Source organism: Zootoca vivipara, chromosome 1, assembly GCF_963506605.1.
Source record: "Zootoca vivipara chromosome 1, rZooViv1.1, whole genome shotgun sequence".
In the NCBI taxonomy this organism is placed as follows: Eukaryota; Metazoa; Chordata; class Lepidosauria; order Squamata; family Lacertidae; genus Zootoca; species Zootoca vivipara.
In genome coordinates this window covers 74039611-74058729 of record NC_083276.1, presented here as the reverse complement: position 1 = coordinate 74058729, position 19119 = coordinate 74039611, and the positions used below count along the sequence as shown (strand labels likewise).

At 49.2% G+C, this 19119-nt stretch overlaps 1 protein-coding gene across 1 annotated transcript; it reads right to left on the bottom strand.

Moving 5' to 3' along the window:
• Nucleotides 1–543: 543 nt before the first annotated feature.
• Nucleotides 544–17645, bottom strand: LOC118088225 (cytosolic 5'-nucleotidase 1A). The gene is made up of 5 exons (XM_060275981.1): nt 17601–17645; nt 15418–15585; nt 14661–14790; nt 9566–9744; nt 544–843 (listed from the first exon to the last, which is right to left on the bottom strand). The coding sequence occupies exons 1-5, from the start codon at nt 17643–17645 to the stop codon at nt 544–546; spliced, it is 822 nt and encodes a 273-aa protein (XP_060131964.1).
• Between the last annotated feature and the right edge of the window lie 1474 nt (nt 17646–19119).

Sequence of the window (19119 nt, the reverse complement as noted above, 5' to 3'; positions counted from 1 at the left end):
GTTCAGTGAAATTCTGGGGAGATTAGCTTATCTCCTGCATCTATACCTTAGGGCAACTTCACCATTATGTTTCTGATCAGTGCCATTTCAGCTTTGTATTTTTAAAAACCCACTATTTTTATTTCTGCTTTTTTTGCATACACATATATAAAATATTAGAGGAACAGCATTTAAATGAAAATGCATTTTAGTGCAATAAAAAAGGCTAAAAAACAACAACCCAGCAATCACTCTGCTTTTTTTCTAGTCACCATTTTCTCAAGGTGTTCATTTAGCTATCAAGTCAATTAGTTATACTTCAGTCATTGCTCCTTTATGAGCTTTCAGCTGCTCAAGTTAAATGGGTCCATATATTTGGATTTGTTCAGAAAATATCACAGCAAAGCAGCCAACACTGTATCTTCATGCAGCAGTTTTGTTCCCTTGGTCCCTAAATGTAGTCAATGCCATTTCAACTTTGTCCTGTCAATCTGAAGATTTGCCCAGCCATACTTCAATTTGTTCAACTGCCACAATACTGGGGCCATGATGTGGTCCCTGTTATCAGTCACAAGGAACCAGGGCAGAGGGAATGCCAACATCCTGGGCACCCTGGATATTGTGAAGACCATCGTCAAAGAAGATGTGGGGCTGAATCTTGGAGAGTATGGGGCCTTTAGGTGCTCCATCCATGAAGAAGGCCTCATCAATTGCCAGGCCCCATTCCCGAAGTGTCTTTATGGCCCGGATGCCCATGTCACGGCCACTGCGGGCAGTTACCAAGTAAATGCGGATGGGAGAGTCCTCTGTGCCAAATTTTTGGCGCATCTTGCCAAGATGCAAAGCAAATGCTTTCAGTGGGCCCTGTAAAATACAGTAGGCAAAAGAGGGAGGCATCATATTATTCCACGGAACAGTAAATTATAAACCAAACAATTCTATTCAGAGGGGGACAATAGGATTCTTGGGACCTTGTTGTTGTTTTTTATAAAAAAAAAGTATAATGTAAACCACATGGGTTTATCTTACTTTATCCAAGTGACAACATTCAAGGAGTGATTATAAAAACGGCAAGTTTTTAAAGAAGTCACTATATATGTGTGAGGGACAGGGGATATCGCGAAGTCCCTCCCCTCCTAAGTTCAAGCCAATCCCCGAGCACAGGGGGAAGCAGAGAGAGTTCCGATTCCAGTGGGGAAGCAGGAAGTCGTGTCCGAGGCTCAGGCAAGGTAGAGGAGCCAGGGTCCCAGGTGGGACAGGAAGGGGCGAATAAGGGCGGGAGACCCATCCCCCCAACTCCGGAATTACGCAGAAAGAGGAGGGGAAAGAGGATGGGTCTGCCAAAGCTTTTGTGTTGGAGAAAGACGCGCCAAAAGCCATTAGGAGGTTCTGAAACCGACTGACAACATCACTCCGTGTAAATAGCAATGACTTGAGCACTGTAAATACGCAGCACCAATAAAAGAATAAAATGCAGAGCTGCGTAGCGTCGTTACTCTGAAGTAGTCCACTCCGGCCACTGTGACAGCAACCTCCTAATCCTTTTTGGGCTACTTTGGAGTTGCCGGGATGAGCGTGTCAGAGGCGGAGAAATGGCGGCAGATCGCGGAGCAAGCCCAGCAAGAACTGCAGCAGCTGTCGCTGCAGGCGCAGGGGGAATTGAAGGCAGCTAAAGAGGAGACTAAGAAGGTCCAGGACGACCGGCTACAACTTGCGGAACAGGTGAGAGCGCTTCAGGAAAAAGAGCAGCAATTAAGGGCGGTGGCGGTAGACCTCCAAAACAAGCTGGATGCAGAGAAAAACAAGGCGGGAGGGGCACCCCAAGTCCAAGTGCTGCCAGGAAGGAGAGCCGGGACCCTAGTAAGCAAGTTCAATGGAGACCCGAGGGAATTTCAGGGCTTTGAGACTGAGATTGTGTATGCTCTTGAGCTGCACCACGATGAGTTCCCTGATGATGAGCACAGGGTAGCGTTTATTGTGGAGCACCTTACCGGGGCAGCCAGGGAGTGGCTAAGACCGTTAATTGCAACAAGGAATCCTTGCATGAAGAATGTCAAACTATTTCTAGAAGGTTTGAAAACGATGTATTCGTCCGATAGTCATATGGATCAGACTAAGGAGGAACTTCATAATTTACGCCAAGGAAATATGACAGTTCGCGCGTATTGGGCGAAATTCACCATGCTGGTGCACAGATTGGGGTGGGAACTTGAGTCCCCCCCAATGCAAGCGGCGTTCTACTTGGGGTTGCATGAGGAGGTGAAGGATGAGCTCTCGAGAGGTCCAAAGCCCAGTAATATGGATCAGCTGAGCAAAGCGGCTCTGGTGGTGGGGGTGAGACAGGAATCCCGGTGGAGCGACAAGCAAGCAACGCGCGCAAAGCGGGCTTGGTTCCCACGGTCGCAGGAGAAGCCACTCCCCCAACAACCCTTCCAAGCCACGCCTGGGGCCAGTCAGGACCAGGAACCCATGCAGATTGATAGCGCGCGCGCGCGGGCTTTTCAAACCCCAGCGGCGCCAAGACGCAAGGAGGGAAGGGGTGGGAATTGCTTTCTCTGCAACTCCCCCCAGCATCTCGTCAGAGACTGCCCACATCGCAGGGAGTGGCAAGGAAAGGCGGGAACGGTTGTGCCCTCCCCCACTGACGCAGCACCACAGCAGGGAAACGGGAAAGCCTGGCTGCAGGAGACAAGGGGCGGCAGCCAGGCACAGTCAGCAGACAACAGCCCCAGCCCACCCACCCGCACAGAGAGGAGCAGAGCCAGCCCACCCCTCCCAGAGCAGGAGTGGTTCTAGAAGTGACGCTCACGCTTCCAAATGGCTATCCCCTGACAGTCCTCGCCCTAATTGACAGTGGGGCGTCAGCGAACTTCTTCTCGAGAAACTTTGCAGAAGAGCACCAGATCCAGCTTCTGCAGCTGGATTTTCCTCTGCACGTGGCAACCATTGACGGCAGAGAGCTGCTGGGAGGGGCCATCACGCATCAAACCCCCCCCATGAGAATGACGGTTGGAAGGCACTCAGAGACACTGGCATTCAACGTCACCACCATCTCAGACCCCCCCATCGTTTTGGGCATGAGCTGGCTGGCGCGCCATGACCCCTCCATAAGTTGGCACCAGAGATGCATCACTTTTGGATCGGACTTTTGCCTGGAACATTGCATGCAGCACCAACCAGGGGAGGGGCCTCCGATAGCCACGGTGGCCACCATGCACGTCAAAGGGGGTGAAGCGATACCCAAGCCGTACTGGGACCTGCAGGAGGTCTTCAGCGAAGCGGAGTCCGACCACCTACCCCCACACAGGCCTTTTGACTGCCAGATCAACCTGGTGCCAGGGGCAACTATACCCCCAGCCAAGCTGTACGCCATGTCAGACCAGGAACTGGAGGATCTGCGCGCTTTCATCGACAAGAACCTCAAGCGGGGGTTCATCAGAGAAAGCAAGGCAGCAGGGGGCAGCCCAGTCTTCTGGGTGGACAAGAAAGACACGCAACAGCGCCGTCTTGTGGTGGATTTTAGACGGCTGAATTCAGTGACAGAGCCAGTGGCTTTCCCCATGCCCAGAGTGGATGATCTCCTGACAGCGGCACGCAGGGGCAAGATTTTCACCAAGCTAGACCTGAGGGGGGCGTACAACTTGATCAGGATCCGGGAAGGCGATGAATGGAAAACCACGATGTTCACGCCTCTGGGCTCTTTTGAATATCTGGTGATGCCCTTCGGGTTGCAAGGGGGCTCAGCATGCTTCCAGGCCTTCATGCACCACGTCCTGGGGTCCCTCCTCTTCAGGAAATGCTTGGTCTTCCTGGATGACATCCTTATTTACTCCAACGACCCAGTGCAGCACGTGAAAGATGTCAGGGAGGTGTTGCAGCGCCTGAAGGAGAACCACCTGTATGTGAAGCTGGAGAAGTGCAAGTTTCACACCAAGGAGGTGGACTTCCTGGGCTACAAGCTGTCAGACAAGGGGCTGGCGATGGACAAGGACAAGGTGCAGGCCATCCTGGACTGGCACAGCCCCAGGACTCGCAAAGATGCCCAACGCCTACTAGGCTTCGCCAACTTCTACAGGAAGTTCATCAAGAACTTCTCTCGCGTTACGGCTCCCATCACTGACTGCCTGAGAGGCAAGCAGAAGTTCAGGTGGACACCAGAGGCGCAAGCAGCGTTCGAAAGCCTCAAGAGGGTGTTCGCCTCAGACCAGAACCTGTTCCACGTGGTTCAGGACGCGCCCCTACGCGTGGAGACAGATGCTTCTGATAAAGCTGTGGGCGCCATTTTGTTGCAACTGGACGCCAACCGAGAGTGGAGACCCTGTGCCTTCTTCTCCAGGAAATTGACTCAGCCAGAGCGAAACTACACAGTGTTTGATCGGGAACTTCTGGCGATCCACGCTGCGTTCCAGCACTGGAGACACTTCCTGGTGGGCGCCAAGCACCCCATCCAGGTGTGCACAGACCACAAGAACCTGGAGTTCTGGAGAACTGCCAGGGTGCTCAACCAGCGGCAGATACGGTGGGCAGAGTTCTTCTCGAACTTCAACTTCTCCATACACTACATCCCGGGAGAGCAGAATGTCAGGGCGGATGCCCTCTCCCGCAAGCCAGAATACATGGAGGAGGAGGCGCCACCGGCACCCAGGCACATTTTCCCCCCGTCAGCATGGTCCTGCGGAGCAGCAGTGGTGAGCGAGGCAGAACTCACAGCACTGACGGCAGCGGATGAATTTGCCAACCGCATCTGCAGAGAACTGAGAAGGGGGGGGGAGCAGGCAAAAGACTTTGCAGAACGCAGGGGGCTGCTTTTCTACAAGGGTGCACTGTACCTGCCCACCACCCAGCTTAGACGTACGGTCCTCAAGCAGATGCACGACAACCCAACGGCGGGTCATTTTGGGAGGGACAAAACCACTCACCTAGTCATGAGACACTTCTGGTGGCCAGGGGTGCGGGAAGATGTTCGAGACTATGTACGGGGCTGTGACACCTGCCAGCGGGCAAAGGTGGTCAGAGCAGCGCCACCGGGATTGCTGGAGCCCTTAGCCACGCCACACAGGCCGTGGGAAGTGGTGTCCATGGACTTCATCACGGATCTGCCTTCTTCCAGGGGCAAGACCGCAGTGTTGGTGGTGGTGGACCTCATGTCCAAAATGTGCCACTTTATACCGTGTGCCAGGGCGGTCTCGGCAGAAGAGACAGCCAAACTGTTTGTGGATCACGTATTCAGACTGCATGGATTACCCTTAAGGGTTATTTCGGATCGTGGCCGCCAATTTGTTTCCAGGTTCTGGCGGCGGCTCATGAACCTCCTGCAGGTGGAGGTCAGCTTGTCGACGGCTAGACACCCGCAGACCAATGGACAGGCGGAGAGGGTCAACGCCATTCTGCAGCAGTACCTGAGATGCTACGTCAGCCAGAGGCAAACGGACTGGGTGGATCGCCTGCCACTGGCAGAATTTGCCTACAACAATGCGGTGCACGTCTCCACAGGGGTGTCGCCCTTTAAGGCCAATTACGGGCGTGACCTCAGATCTTTCCCTGAGAGGGAGGGGGAGGAGGAGGAGGAGGGCCCACAGGCTGAGGATTGGGCAGAGGAACTGGAGACGGTGCACCAGCAGCTCAGAGAACACTTGGAGAGAGCCAAGGAAGCGTACAAGAGGGGGGCAGATCGCCACAGGCGACCGGGGGAGGTCATTAGGGTGGGGGACAAAGTTTGGTTGTCCTCGGAGGGCCTTCCCATCAGAGGGCGATGCAAAAAGCTGGCGCCCAGAAGGTTGGGCCCCTTCACGGTCACGCAACAGGTCAACCCGGTGGCATACAGGCTGGCACTGCCAGAGGACATGAGGGTGCACCCTGTGTTTCATAGATCGCTGCTGTCGCCGTACAGGGAAAGCAGCAGGCTCCGAGACAGCGAACAAACCCCTGAGGGAGGGGGGGAGAGGGAAGGCAGGGAGCAACTCAATGAGGCCACGGCCATCCTGGATTCAAGGTGGGGGGTGGGGGGACTGGAGTACCTCATGGCATGGGAGGATGCTCCACCGTCCCAGAATGAATGGGTCCCAGCCACTCAGATACAGGAGGAATTCCTGGTAGAAGAATTTCACGCCCTCTTTCCCCATAGACCCAAGCCCTGGCACATGGAAAGGGAGGGGGAGGGGGAGGAAGCACGGGAGAGCAGTTCACCATGGCGCTGGGAAGCGGAGTTTGAGGAACCAGAGGATGAGGTATGGGTGTCACCGAGATCCACCCAGTCAGAGGAAGGAGCAGATTGGCAGAACATTTTTACCCCCACCAGCTCTGACGCCACAGACTTTTTGGGATTCCCGTCCTCCCAGGCGGAAGGGGGGGGCTTGCAGGACTGGGGGGAGGTGTTCACGCCAACGGGCTCGGAAAGCACTGAGTTCTTAGGCTTCCAGTCGTCACCGACACCTGGGGGGGACCTGGGGAGGGGTGAAGGAGAGCTTGGGAGGGGGGTGGATGTGAGGGACAGGGGATATCGCGAAGTCCCTCCCCTCCTAAGTTCAAGCCAATCCCCGAGCACAGGGGGAAGCAGAGAGAGTTCCGATTCCAGTGGGGAAGCAGGAAGTCGTGTCCGAGGCTCAGGCAAGGTAGAGGAGCCAGGGTCCCAGGTGGGACAGGAAGGGGCGAATAAGGGCGGGAGACCCATCCCCCCAACTCCGGAATTACGCAGAAAGAGGAGGGGAAAGAGGATGGGTCTGCCAAAGCTTTTGTGTTGGAGAAAGACGCGCCAAAAGCCTTTAGGAGGTTCTGAAACCGACTGACAACATCACTCCGTGTAAATAGCAATGACTTGAGCACTGTAAATACGCAGCACCAATAAAAGAATAAAATGCAGAGCTGCGTAGCGTCGTTACTCTGAAGTAGTCCACTCCGGCCACTGTGACAATATGTGATCATTTCATCAGGGCATGGGAGAAGAGTTTTAAAGTGTACGTCGTCTGTCTGACTTGAGCATTCACTAGAGTGAATACAGAAACCCCATCAAAAGAATCACCTTCCTGGCCACTTCAATCCTTTGAATTGGGTGGGGGACTATGGCATTTCAAAGAGTCAACTGACAGGTGAATATGTGCTGTTGGATGACTTGCAGTTGAACCTATTCATCACCTCCATTGAAAAGAATCAGGTTTGAGATACCGTGTTTCCCCTATTTTAAGACGTAGTCATTTTATAAGACGTAGCAGGATTTTTACACTTTTGCGGAATTAAGCCATACCCCGAAAATAAGCCATACCCCGAGCCACCTGGAACTGGTTGCTGCTGTTGCTGCTGCTGAAGCGCCGTGCAGCTCTCTATCCGTCCTCGCCCTCAACTGCTAATTTCTCCCTCACACACGGGCGGGGGGGGGGAGAAGCAGGAGGAGGCACAAGCACCGCGCGCTCGGCCCTCTTTCGGCGTCGCCAGGCGAGCCGCGCTGGGAGCCTCCCCACTCTTCCCAGAACTTTTTTACACTCGAGCGCCCGGACGGGGAAACCCCTCGGTGTCGGGAGCCCTGCTGGCCCCTTCCGCACTGCCGGAATGTTGTGGGGCCGCATGGCCCGAAGCAGAGCAGCGGCGGGTGACAAACGGCGGCAGGAGCCGCGCCGCCGAAACGTTCTGGGGCCGCATGGCCCAAGGCAGAGCGGCGGCGGGTGACAGGCGGCGGCAGGAGCTGCGCCGCCGAAACGTTCTGGGGCCGCATGGCCCAAGGCAGAGCAGCGGCCGGAGGTCCGCTGGCCCTTCCGAGCCACCGGGGCGACTGACGGCAGTGGGAGCCGCGCTGCCGGAACGTTGTGGGCTGCATGGCCCAAGGCAGAGGGGCGGCGGGGCGACTGACGGTGGCGGGAGCCCTGCTGGCCCCTTCCGCCTTCCGTGAGCAACAAAAAGAAAGCCAGCCAGCCAGCCAAGAGCTTGCGATCGCTCCTCCAGACCACTCCGCCGAGAGCCTCCGGCCTCTCGAGCGGCGATGCTCGGGCGCCCAAATGGGAAGAAAGACCCCCCTTTCCAGATTCTGAGCGCTCCCTGCTCCCCGACGGATCGGGTAAAACCTGGCGCGCAGCGCAGGCGCGGGACGGAAGGCGCGATCCAGCCATTTAAAGCTGTGGCCGCCCCTGCTTTTTAGCCCCCTCCAGCTGTTTGCCAGTTTTCTGCGTCTTTTTTGTGGTGTGTGAGGAGCGCTGCCATAAGGCTGCGCTCCGGCCACCTTTCTAACCTCCCCCCCCAGTTGTTTGGTAGCTTTTGTGGCGCATGAGGAGTGCTGCCATTGGGACGCGCTCCGAACTTTTTTCTACCCCACCCCCCCAGCGGTCTGGCCGGCTTCTCCTGCCTTCGCAGAGTGCTGCCAGCCCAGCAGCAGCAACGCCGGTCGCGGCAGGAGGAGGCAGGAACCATACTAAGACACCCCCCGAAAATAAGCCATAGGCTTATTTTCTTGAGTAAAAAAATTATAAGACGGTGTCTTAAAATGTGGGAAGCACGGTAATGGCAGGTGATAGGGAAACTGTCAGACACATCACCCGTAGTCATCAGGTAATGAGCATGCCTGTGTGAATTCATCCTTCTTCTCTCAGGCCTCTGCCCGTCATGACCCATCATGCCTCTAATGTAGCCTCCCCTCTTCTACTAACCTTACAGATATGAGCTTTGCTGCTGTTAACCACACTCTGGTAACCTGGTAGTTGAATTACTGTAATGCATTATATACATGAAGCTGCTTTAGGAAATTGTTCGGAAACTTCACTTGATCAAAACAGGGCAGCTAGGTTATTACTGGAGAGCGGTAAATATAATTGTATTACACCAGTGCTCCATCATTTGGAAGCTGCCCAGAGTGACTGGGGCAGATGGATGGGGTACAAAATAATAATAATAATAATAATTATTATCATCAACATCATCATCTGCACCATACCTTCCAACATTTCTCCAATGAAAATAGGGATGTCCTATTCCATAATCATAATTTTATTTTTTAAAGCCTGTTCATCTGACTGCGTTGCCCCAGCCATGCTGGGCGGCTTGCAACATATATAAAAACATAATAAAACATTAAACATTAAAAAAAACCTTCCCTGTACAGGACTTCCTTCAGATGTTTTCTAAAGGTTGTATAGTTACTTATCTCCTAGTCTTGGGGGGTCACATAACTCCATACCCTCCAACATTTCTCCAATGAAAATAGGGACATGCTAAGGAAAAGTGGGACATTCTGGGATCAAATCAGAAACCAGGATGGCTTTTGTAAATCTGGGACTGTCCCTGGAAAATAGGAACACTTGGAGGGTCTGCTGCACTGACTCCCAATCTGCTTCTGGAACTTTAAAAGCTCTGCATGGCTTCAGGCCAGGCTACTTAAAGGATCGTCTTCTCAGCAGTTGGGTGTGTGAGGCTGCACGAGCAGAGCCCATCGACTGGTCTTACTGGTGCACCAGCATAACCCTGACCTTGCCACCTCGCCCTTGCTCAAGATCTCAATAGATTCATATATATTATAGAAATGAGTCTTAGAGGGAGAAATCACTCATACACCTTGCCGGGGTGGGATGGGTGCAAGTAAAAGGGTAAGAAAGGTAAGCAACCTCACCTCTCCCATGGGCACGCTTTCCATCTTTTTCTCATACTCTACAGCCCCCTCAAGCCCCTTCTCACGAAAGACCCGCTCCGTCTCGTCTGAAAAGAGTACAGCATCACCATCAAAGACGACGCGCAGCTGGGTGCTGGGAGCCTGTATCTCCTGCTGGAAGATGAGTGCTGCTGAAACTCCTGTATGACAGAGAGAGGGTTACATTGCCTGTCTGGAAGTGGTTCAGCAGAGGATGCATGATAGACACAGCTTGGGCTAGGCCCCAATTGAAATATCCTGTTCTCTGGCATGAAATGATCTCCTGAGGTTAAGCAGACACAGATGTGGCGTATCTCTGGAAACAACAGGTGTGGATTGAGGCATGCTCTGTTGGTTCACAGCCTGCTCGTGACTATTAAAGCTTTTAGATGTCACAACTGACTGTTTTATTTTGCTGTCAGCCTTCAAAGGGAGGAGGACAGGTTAGCTTTGATGTAGCTGCCTTGTCACAACAGGCTCCAGGGGAAAGCAGAAGAGACAAAGCAGTCTTGCCTAGGGATGAAGTCTCTCTCCCACTTTCCCCGTGCACTAGCCGAACAGGTCAGTGTTTCCTCAAGATGTCTGTTCAGAAGTGTGAGGAACATTGCAGGGAAACGCTATTCCTCTTCAGCAACGAATGTGGCTTTCATCACAATAACGCTGCTAGAGGAACTTTTACCACACTAAACAATGACACCAACCGGGATTTATCCTGGGTACAAACCCACAAACAGCACTTCAGAGTGAGAGAGCAAGCACATTTCTCTGTAGTTTGAACTTGATGATGCACAGATGATTTTGAGAGGACATATGGAAGGAGAGATGGTAGGCCCAGGACATAAAATCAAAGCAATGTCAACAAACTGTAACAGAAATATTTCGGCAAAAGAAATGAAGAAACAGAAACAAACCTCTCTGAAGTGCATTGCACACATCTGTCATGTCAGCTGAGAGGAAAAGCTTCACATTGTGGGTTTTCAAGTACTGGGTAGAATCTTCATCACTGACAAAACAAAACTTGGAGATCTCCAGACCTTTAATCCAGGGACAAATAAATATTGTGCAGTCAGTTGTAAAGGGGGGACTACAATGAGTTTAAGCATATTAGAAGAAAATATACCATACCACAAGGTCTGAGGGCTGAACTAGGCAACCTCTTCTTAATCTTGGTTGTGTAACACTTAGAAATTGTCACCAGATGTCACTACAGTGCTATTTGCACAGCTAGAACAAAAAGTATCAAGTCTTTCATTCTGGACCAAACTGGATACAATGTGAATGGCACGTAAGCAATTTATGGGCATAGTGTTTTTTTTTTAACATGCTAATGTGGGGAGGCCCAAGCAGGATCAGGACTGTGATGCACAGGGGGGGGGGGCATCATCAATAATTTCCCCAGTCACCAACTTGACAAAAATCACTCCTGAAGTTGGCATTAGCCTTTGGAGGGAAGCTCCCATTGGTGCCCATAGAACCGGCACCTCACAGACTCAGTCAAATCTATGCCCAGTCACAGCACCAGTGTTGGAGTGCAACTCTGATGGGGTAAACATATGTTCTTTTTTAGCCCCATCCAAATATTAAGCAGTTTTGACTCTGTTGTAATAGAAATCAAGAAAACCATAGGCATTGGCCTAGCATTCAGTTAGTTGTTTATCCTGCTTAGATATATGAATGTTAAAGTGCCAGATTAGAATGTGGAAATGGTCACTTTTAATAGCAACTCAATTGATTATTGATTAGTCAGCATTGCAAAAAGATTACCCCACCTTCTATCGAAGGCCAGTGTCTGCAGGTATGAGATATGGCTTACTCAATCCAGCTTTGTAAGAACTGGAGAAGGGAGGTGCCAAAATAATGTAACTATTGAGAAATTGAACTTCTTCACACAGTATTTGAACAATAGAGTACAGGACACAATACAGCCCTGCTCTGTTTTGGGATGGATATAAGCAACAGTACTAATTACAAAAGCAGAACAGCAGGACTGTTAAAATCTATGATTATATTATTCTAACATCGCTGCTGTTCTGCTTTTATAAATACTGTCAAGCATGGCAAAACGATTAAAGTGGCCATACGATCGGAACACACACAAACTATTCTGCATCTTTTATTGTTTTCTTTCATTTTCACTACCGGTAATAAAGAGAAAGGAACGACAGAAAGTTGTGATCTTCAAAAGGTGGGTTTTTCTACATTTGATGCACTTACCGGGATGGGAGTGGTTATCTAAAGCACATACACAGGCCCTGAGAGAGGGGTTTGGGGTCCAAGGGCAAAGTAGTACTTAGGGTCCTCTTGCTTCCTCAGCCATGTCTGACCCCTCATATCCTTAGTTTTCATATTAAGCACTGCAGGAGTATAAACTGCATTGAAGAGAATGGTACTTCTGCTGTTGGAATCCCATGAGATGTGCTGATAGTTTGAGGCAGTCTCAGGCTAACATGCCCTTGCATTTTAAATCTGAAAGTCCCTGTCTTGGTTCCAGGTGCCCTCCTCATGGGCGTAGGCAGGGGGGGCAGGAGGGGGCAATTGCCCCCCCTAGAAGCAAAGGCTGAGGGGCGCAGCAGTGTGGCAGCCCCAGGCTCCCGCTCCTGGCGCGAAGCTCCAGAGTCGCGCAGGGAACGCGAGCCTGTGGCTGCGTCCTCCGCGCCTCCCAGGTCTTCGGAGGAGGCGGCCCCAGGCTCCAACTCCCAACGTGAGCCTGGGGCCGCCTCCTCCGAAGACCTGGGAGGCGCGTAGGAGGCAGCCACAGGCTCGCGTTCCCAGCGTGACTCTGGAGCTTCGCACAGGGAGCGGGAGCCTGGGGCCGCCTCCTTGGAAGACCTGGGAGGCGCAGGCCACGTGGCCCCGCCCACATTTCCGCTGTGGCCCCTCCCCTCCCGCCCCTTGCCCCTTGCCTCCCCTAATTTTGATCCTGGCTACGCCCCTGGCCCTCGTCCCTCAGCACCCGCACTGTGGTGTGCCCTCAAGGGTGCCTGTTCCACCCATACAAATCCTGGGAAATAAGTACAGCTGGTTAAACTGTACCTGGGTGAGTCAGAGCTTGAGACCACACCTTGGCTGCTTCCAGGTAGCCTTGTGTTTCTGCTCACATAACTTCACAGCATCTCCAGCTCACCTCCTCGGACAATGGGGAATAAGGAAAAGCAATGACCTTGTTGTTGTTTTTGTTGTTTAGTCATTTAGTCGTTTCCGACTCTTCGTGACCCCATGGACTAGGCACTCCTGTCTTCCACTGCCTCCCGCAGTTTGGTCAGACTCATGTTCATAGCTTCAAGCAATGACCTTGCCAGCATGTAAATATGGCACTTGCTCTCTGCTCTTCCCCATTGCATCCTTTGTAGACATTTCCCTCCATACTTTTAAGCTTGTAGCATGGACCCTTTGTGGGAAGGCTACAAAGTCTCAGAGCTCATATTCACAGCTATAACCCAGATGATTCGTAAATGTGTCATCTCCTTCTTGGAGTACATGCCTGGTTCTGATTTTTTTGGGGGGGGGGAATGTGGACCTAGTCACAGGCAGATTGGGCTGCATGGAAACAACCCCCTCCCACAGTGGTGGAGCAGGGGTACATACAGACACTAGCCTTCAAGGAATGGGATAAGTATAGACTGAACTATTTGCAATACAAAACACTGTCATGTGTGTTCATTCATGAGTCTGTTCCATCCCATCTCCACATTTACCTGCGTGTGTGTGTTTTTTTTAAGCATGAAAATTCATAGTTAAATATGGATTCAAGCACATATTTTATCACAAACAATGCATTTCAGTACATATTTCATTGCAATGTGGGCAATCCTAAACATACTTTATAGAATGCACAAATTTCAACAGATTTTTTATATATTCTTTGAGCCAACGCAACGACTGTTTCGCAACATTTGGAAAGGTGTGAAATCCAAAAGATAATTTCAGTGCAAACTTGGTCAGCGCACTGAAATATGTGGGCCAAACAATATTATCCTCCGTCCTGTCACTAAAGTTTGGAGCCAAGTGCTCCCTGCCTTCTGCACCTTCTGCCTGCAAACGACATAGTCCTGTTCATATATATAATGATCATAAAACAAAGATGGTTTTGCAGTCCAAACCATATTTATTCAGAGGTAAGTCTCCCCACTCAATGCAATGGGCTTACTCCCTGGTGGGATTCCACCATAAGTTACTTACTGGTGCTATTTGTTCCTCCCCACTCCCTGGCAGGTATATTGTGGTGAGTTGTTTCACACTTAAAGTGACCTCCATGTGTGCACTTTGGCAATATACGGGGACTGTTTGTGCTTTAAGATCAGCAGGATGAACTGTGTGGTGTGAAGGCCAGGGAAGTGCATTTTCAGTGGTGATTCTTTGCATATGGAATTCCCTCTATTTCAAGGTGTGTACAGTCCTGCCTTTATGTAGTGTTAGGTGGTTGGTCAAAATGCACCTTTTTGGTGTGCATTTGGAAGACAAACGTGACTAGAAAAAAGGTCTGATTTGCTGGTGGTGGGACTGTTAGTAAATTGCTACATAATTTGAATCATTACGAGCTGATGTGCTTTACATTTTAAATGAGTGTGTGTGGTTGTTTTTTAAAAGAGTTTACTGTTTTTAATTTGTTTGACCTTTTAGCAAAGTGCCCTGTGGCTTCTGCAAAGGGCAGGCTATATATCACTGAAACAAACTAATAACTGAAACCGCATCTATGGAGGGGCTTTGCCAGTGGCTGCCTGATTTGTGCAAATGCATGGGCCTTTTTCTAGATGACTGCTCCAGTTATGGGTCTCCCAAGGCACTCAGAAGTGGTCCTCTGTAAGCATGAACTAGCCTCCTATTCCATACTAAGTGCTGTCTTCCTGGCACAGGGATGAATGGCTTTGTATCCTGTCCAGTGTCCTTACTTACCTCTTTTAGTTTCTCGATTCACAATACATATGGACTCGTCATTGTAATGTGCAGAAATGCAAACGAGGTCAAGAGGAAATCAAAATTACCCCCAGAAAGAATGAAATTTAAAAATGACTGGGGAAAAATGGAATCTAGAGGTTCCTGGAAAATGGCTTAAGAATCTTATGCCTAGGACACCTACCATGTTGCTTAGCACTGTTGATGATCCGGACACCACTCTCTGGACTGTTATTTGAGAGGACAATCACGTCAAAGAGCTCCTTCTCCTCTGGGTCTCTTTCAAGAAGCTTCTTGTTCACAAACTGTGCTGCCTGGGATGGGGGATGGGGGGGAGGAGAAGTGCCCAGAGGTGTATTACCATTCATTACTCTAAACTCTGGCCTTTAAGGCTCTAAGTGGTGAAAGGCAGATGTGTTAGCATTTTAAATATAGCTCAGATGGTTTGAAAGCATCTTCACTACTCTGAAAGCACAGATACGTATTACTGTGCGAGAGGGAGTTGTGAAGAAGAAAAACCAGACCCACAATTTTCCAGTAGTTTCAGGGAACTGCTTCTGTCACAGGCAAAACTGTGGTTGTATTTGCCCTGCTTATGAGGCTCTCACATACTCACTCCCTAGTTGTGGGACAGAGCAATTTTGCAACCAATCTGGATTTTTTTGCAAGGCAAAGTATAAAGGGGCATGCAAAAGAACACTTATACATTCATTTAAAACATTTTTACAGTCTGATTGAAACCCGAGGGGGGCAAGATTGTCTATTTACATATGCATGGGTGTAAAGCATATTGCAAAACCAGATTAACACGGCAAGTGAAAAATCCACTGCCACCCATTTCAACAGCAAAAGTGTCTGTTAATTCTGAGATGAGAATTCTAAAAGACACAGGGAGTCTGTATTTCACACATGCCTTGACCGAGCTGTTCTGGGCACTTTACCTGGATAAAAGCAAAGGCTGTCCCTGGCTCCAAAGGGTTGTTCTCGTTCGTTTGCTGATGCTTCACGTACTCCTCCTTTCCCTTTGTCAAAAAGATCTCATGCTCCTTTTCCAGGTTGAAAATAGCCCTTGTTGTCACAGCAATGACCAGAGCTTCCTTGGGATCTTTCTGAAGAGGAGAAGGTCGAGGTTTGGCAACCAATATTGGTCAAGAGGGAAACCTGAACGAACATTTGTGTCTCTCCTGTATATTTGCAACTCCTCCCCATTCAAAGCCACATTATTTGCATTTAAGACTATTTCCCTGCTATATGTTTTGGCCACCTCTCCCTTCATGAACTGACTTGGACACAGTACAGTAAACATTATCCGAGGCCCTTCTTCATAAGCCCCTTTCATAAGAGGTCTGAAGGGTGGCATCCCTGCTTGTGCAATGCTCTCTCCAAGAAGGCTTCCCTGGCACCATCTCGATCTATCTTTAGGTACCAGGCTAAAAACTTCCCTTTTGGCCCTTGATTTGAAGGAGTTCTAAATATGTGTGGCTTCTCTTAGTGAGGCAGGATCTGTAAAACCTGTCTTTTATTTGTTTGGATATGCTTTTAAAGGTTTTTATTACTTGCGTTTATTGTAATTGGTTTTAATGTTTAAAATTTGTGTTGCTTTTGTGAATATAAACAACAACAATATGCTTATAGCACATACCTCTACCTTCTTGGGAAACTAATTCTCAGAAACATGTATATCCATAGCTGCCAAGTTATCCCTTTTTTTCAGGGATTTTCCATTATGCTGAATAGGCTTCCTCGCGAGAAAAGGGAAAACTTGGCAGCTATGTGTATATCCTGGCAAGCTTAAGGCAAGCTATCCCTATAATTACATTCCCTGCAGAGAGCACAGATGTGATGAAGCAGAACTTGAACTCCAGCCCTTGACTTCAATTTGTGCGCTGGCAAAGGAACTACAGAAAGCAGCCAGACTAGTTTTAGGGATGTTTCAAAAGCAATAGGCCAGAGTACATAATCTGGTACCCATTCATCAGCTTGCAGGTTAGGATTGTTCACTTGACTTGAGTAACGAGAGGACTCTTATTAGTCCTTGTGAGGCAAGTGCAAGTCTGCAACCTTGTGGTGGTAAAAGCAGCTGTGGGTGGAGTTTTAGGAACCAAATGACTGAAAGGATAGAGGTAGTATTCCTTCTCATTCTCATCCTTGGATAGAAACCCCTCACCAACAGTTCACAACAGAGAAATGACCTTTAGGATTCCCAGGGAGCATTCTGCCTTTGAGTTAGAGCCTAATGGGAAGCACCCTGCTTTGTTTTGGAGAAACTTTCTGATCATTCCAGACCCAGAAAGGGTTCAGTGCTAGAGAACATACTTTTTCATGAAAAGCACCCCAGGTTCAAACCCTAATACAGGCATCCCCAAACTTCGGCCCTCCAGATGTTTTGGCCTACAACTCCCATGATCCCTAGCTAACAGGACCAGTGGTTGGGGAAGATGGGAATTGTAGTCCAAAACATCTGGAGGGCCGAAGTTTGGGGATGCCTGCCCTAATATCTCCAGATAGGGGAGAGACGCTGCCATTCAGTGTTGACAGTATTGAGCTAGATGGACCAATGGTCTGACTCGGTATCTTCTTCTTCTTTTGGTAAATAAATTTGTATTAGTTTTCCAATATTCCCCCCAATAATAGCCAAATTATAACAATATCAATATCTGACTCATTATGCAAGAAAACTTCCTATATTCCTATGGTCTCTGAATCACAGAATATGCCCAACCAATCTGGTGTTCTAAGTTTGGGACCAAATTTTGAATCACTTGGTTTTCATTTACCCATAACAGGCATAGGCAAACTCGGCCCTCCAGATGTTTTGGGACTACAACTCCCATCATCCCTAGCTAACAGGACCAGTGGTCAGGGATGATGGGAATTGTAGTCCCAAAACATCTGGAGGGCCGAGTTTGCCTGTGCCTGGCCCATAACAGTGGTGCTGTACTGTTCACATATCTCCAGACTGTATTTGTCTGGAAAACAAGACTCCCCAGTGTCTTAGTGTATACTGAAGGGGAAACCAGTTTCATTATGTTTAGAACCCTATTGTGCTTAATTGAAAGAAAGCAAAATCTAGTTCCTCCTTTAATACGCCGACTATAAACTACTATAGCTATTAATGCCATACCTGGGTCACACTGGTGTTTATGACTGTGCTTTCGAGGTCTGCCATCTTCCGCTTCTGACCTTGAAGGAGGGGAAATAGCTGAGGCACCAAACATCACATTACATTCTATCCACTGGCAGTAAAGGGAGCATTTATCAACCGTGAGAAAGATTGCATATGACACCTATGCCACACTATCTATTTCCATAATTTGTGGAAACAGACCTGCAAACCTCTGTGGCACAAACATAACTTTTCATAGATTTATGCAAAGCATTGTCAGAGCCAAACTGAAGATAACATAAAAGCCAGGAAATAGCAACAGATTCGTCACTGAGACAAACAATATAAAACACAAAACAATAGAAAAGCATCCAGAGAGAGAGAGAGAGAGTAACAGGAACAGAAATAAAAAGCTACCCTGCTAGCATTCTCCTCAAACTGATCTCACCTCCAAGGAGCACACCACAGCCATGATTGCCACCACAGCAGCAGCGGGGGATGCATTCTTTGGAAGCAAGATCTGCTGCCCCTGTGGATTCTGCCGCCTGAGGCGGTTGTCTCACCTTGCCTCTGGGTGGGCAGGCCCTGCATATGAGGAATCTTTTAAAAAGCAACTAAGCGGCCACTCATGAAAGAGAGAGCCTCTGATTACCTCCAGGTTAGGCTTTTGCAATGCATTGTGGGGCTGGCAGGGGTTGTCTCTAGAGCAGGCATCCCCAAACTGCGGCCCTCCAGATATTTTGGCCGACAACTCCCATGATCCCTATCTAACAGGACCAGTGGTCAGGGATGATGGGAATTGTAGTCCAAAACATCTGGAGGGCCAAAGTTTGGGAATGCCTGCTCTAAAGACTGCACAGTTAACAACAGCCACTCGGCTACTAAAATAGCAGTCCTAACCCCACTTTCATAAGAGACATGTTTACAGAAGACTATAACAGAAAAATCTTACAGGTCTACTTAAGTTATTTGCATGAAAGGAAGACCAACTGGAATTAATGGGAGCTGCTTCCAGGTAAGCAAGACTAGCAGTCTTGAATGCAAAGCATTATTTATTTCCTTATATACCACTTGATTGTAAAACGAAACAAAACCCTGAAAGTGGTTTACAGAAAAGATAAAACTATAAAGTTACCAATAAGCAGAATTAACCATAATAATTTATGACTTTTGAAAATAACAAACTTAAAATTAATTAAAACTCATATCAACTTTCTAAATATCTGGGTGGCCTTGTCTAAACAAAAATGTTTTTAGCAGGCACCGAAAGGAGTACAGTGAAGGCGTCTGTCTGATATCAATAGGCAGGGAGTTCCAAAGTGTAGGGTGCTGCCACACTAAACTATCAAGTTCTTACGGATGTAGAACAGGTATTATGTGGCACCTTTAACAGTGCCAGTTCTGCAGATCAAAGCAGCCGAGTGGGTGTATATGAGGTAAGGTGATCTCACAGGTAAACTGGTCCCACGTTGTTAAGGGCTTTATATACTAAGACCTTGAACTTGGCCCAGTAGCAAATCAGCAACCTGTGCAGATA

Coding starts and splice junctions, on each gene's coding strand:
- LOC118088225 (XM_060275981.1), bottom strand. CDS start 17,645: ATGGCAGACCTCGAAAGCACAGTCATAAACACCAGTGTGACCCAG. Junction 15,586..17,600: donor TAAACACCAGTGTGACCCAG/GTATGGCATTAA, acceptor TCTCCTCTTCAG/AAAGATCCCAAGGAAGCTCT. Junction 14,791..15,417: donor CAGCCTTTGCTTTTATCCAG/GTAAAGTGCCCA, acceptor CCCCCATCCCAG/GCAGCACAGTTTGTGAACAA.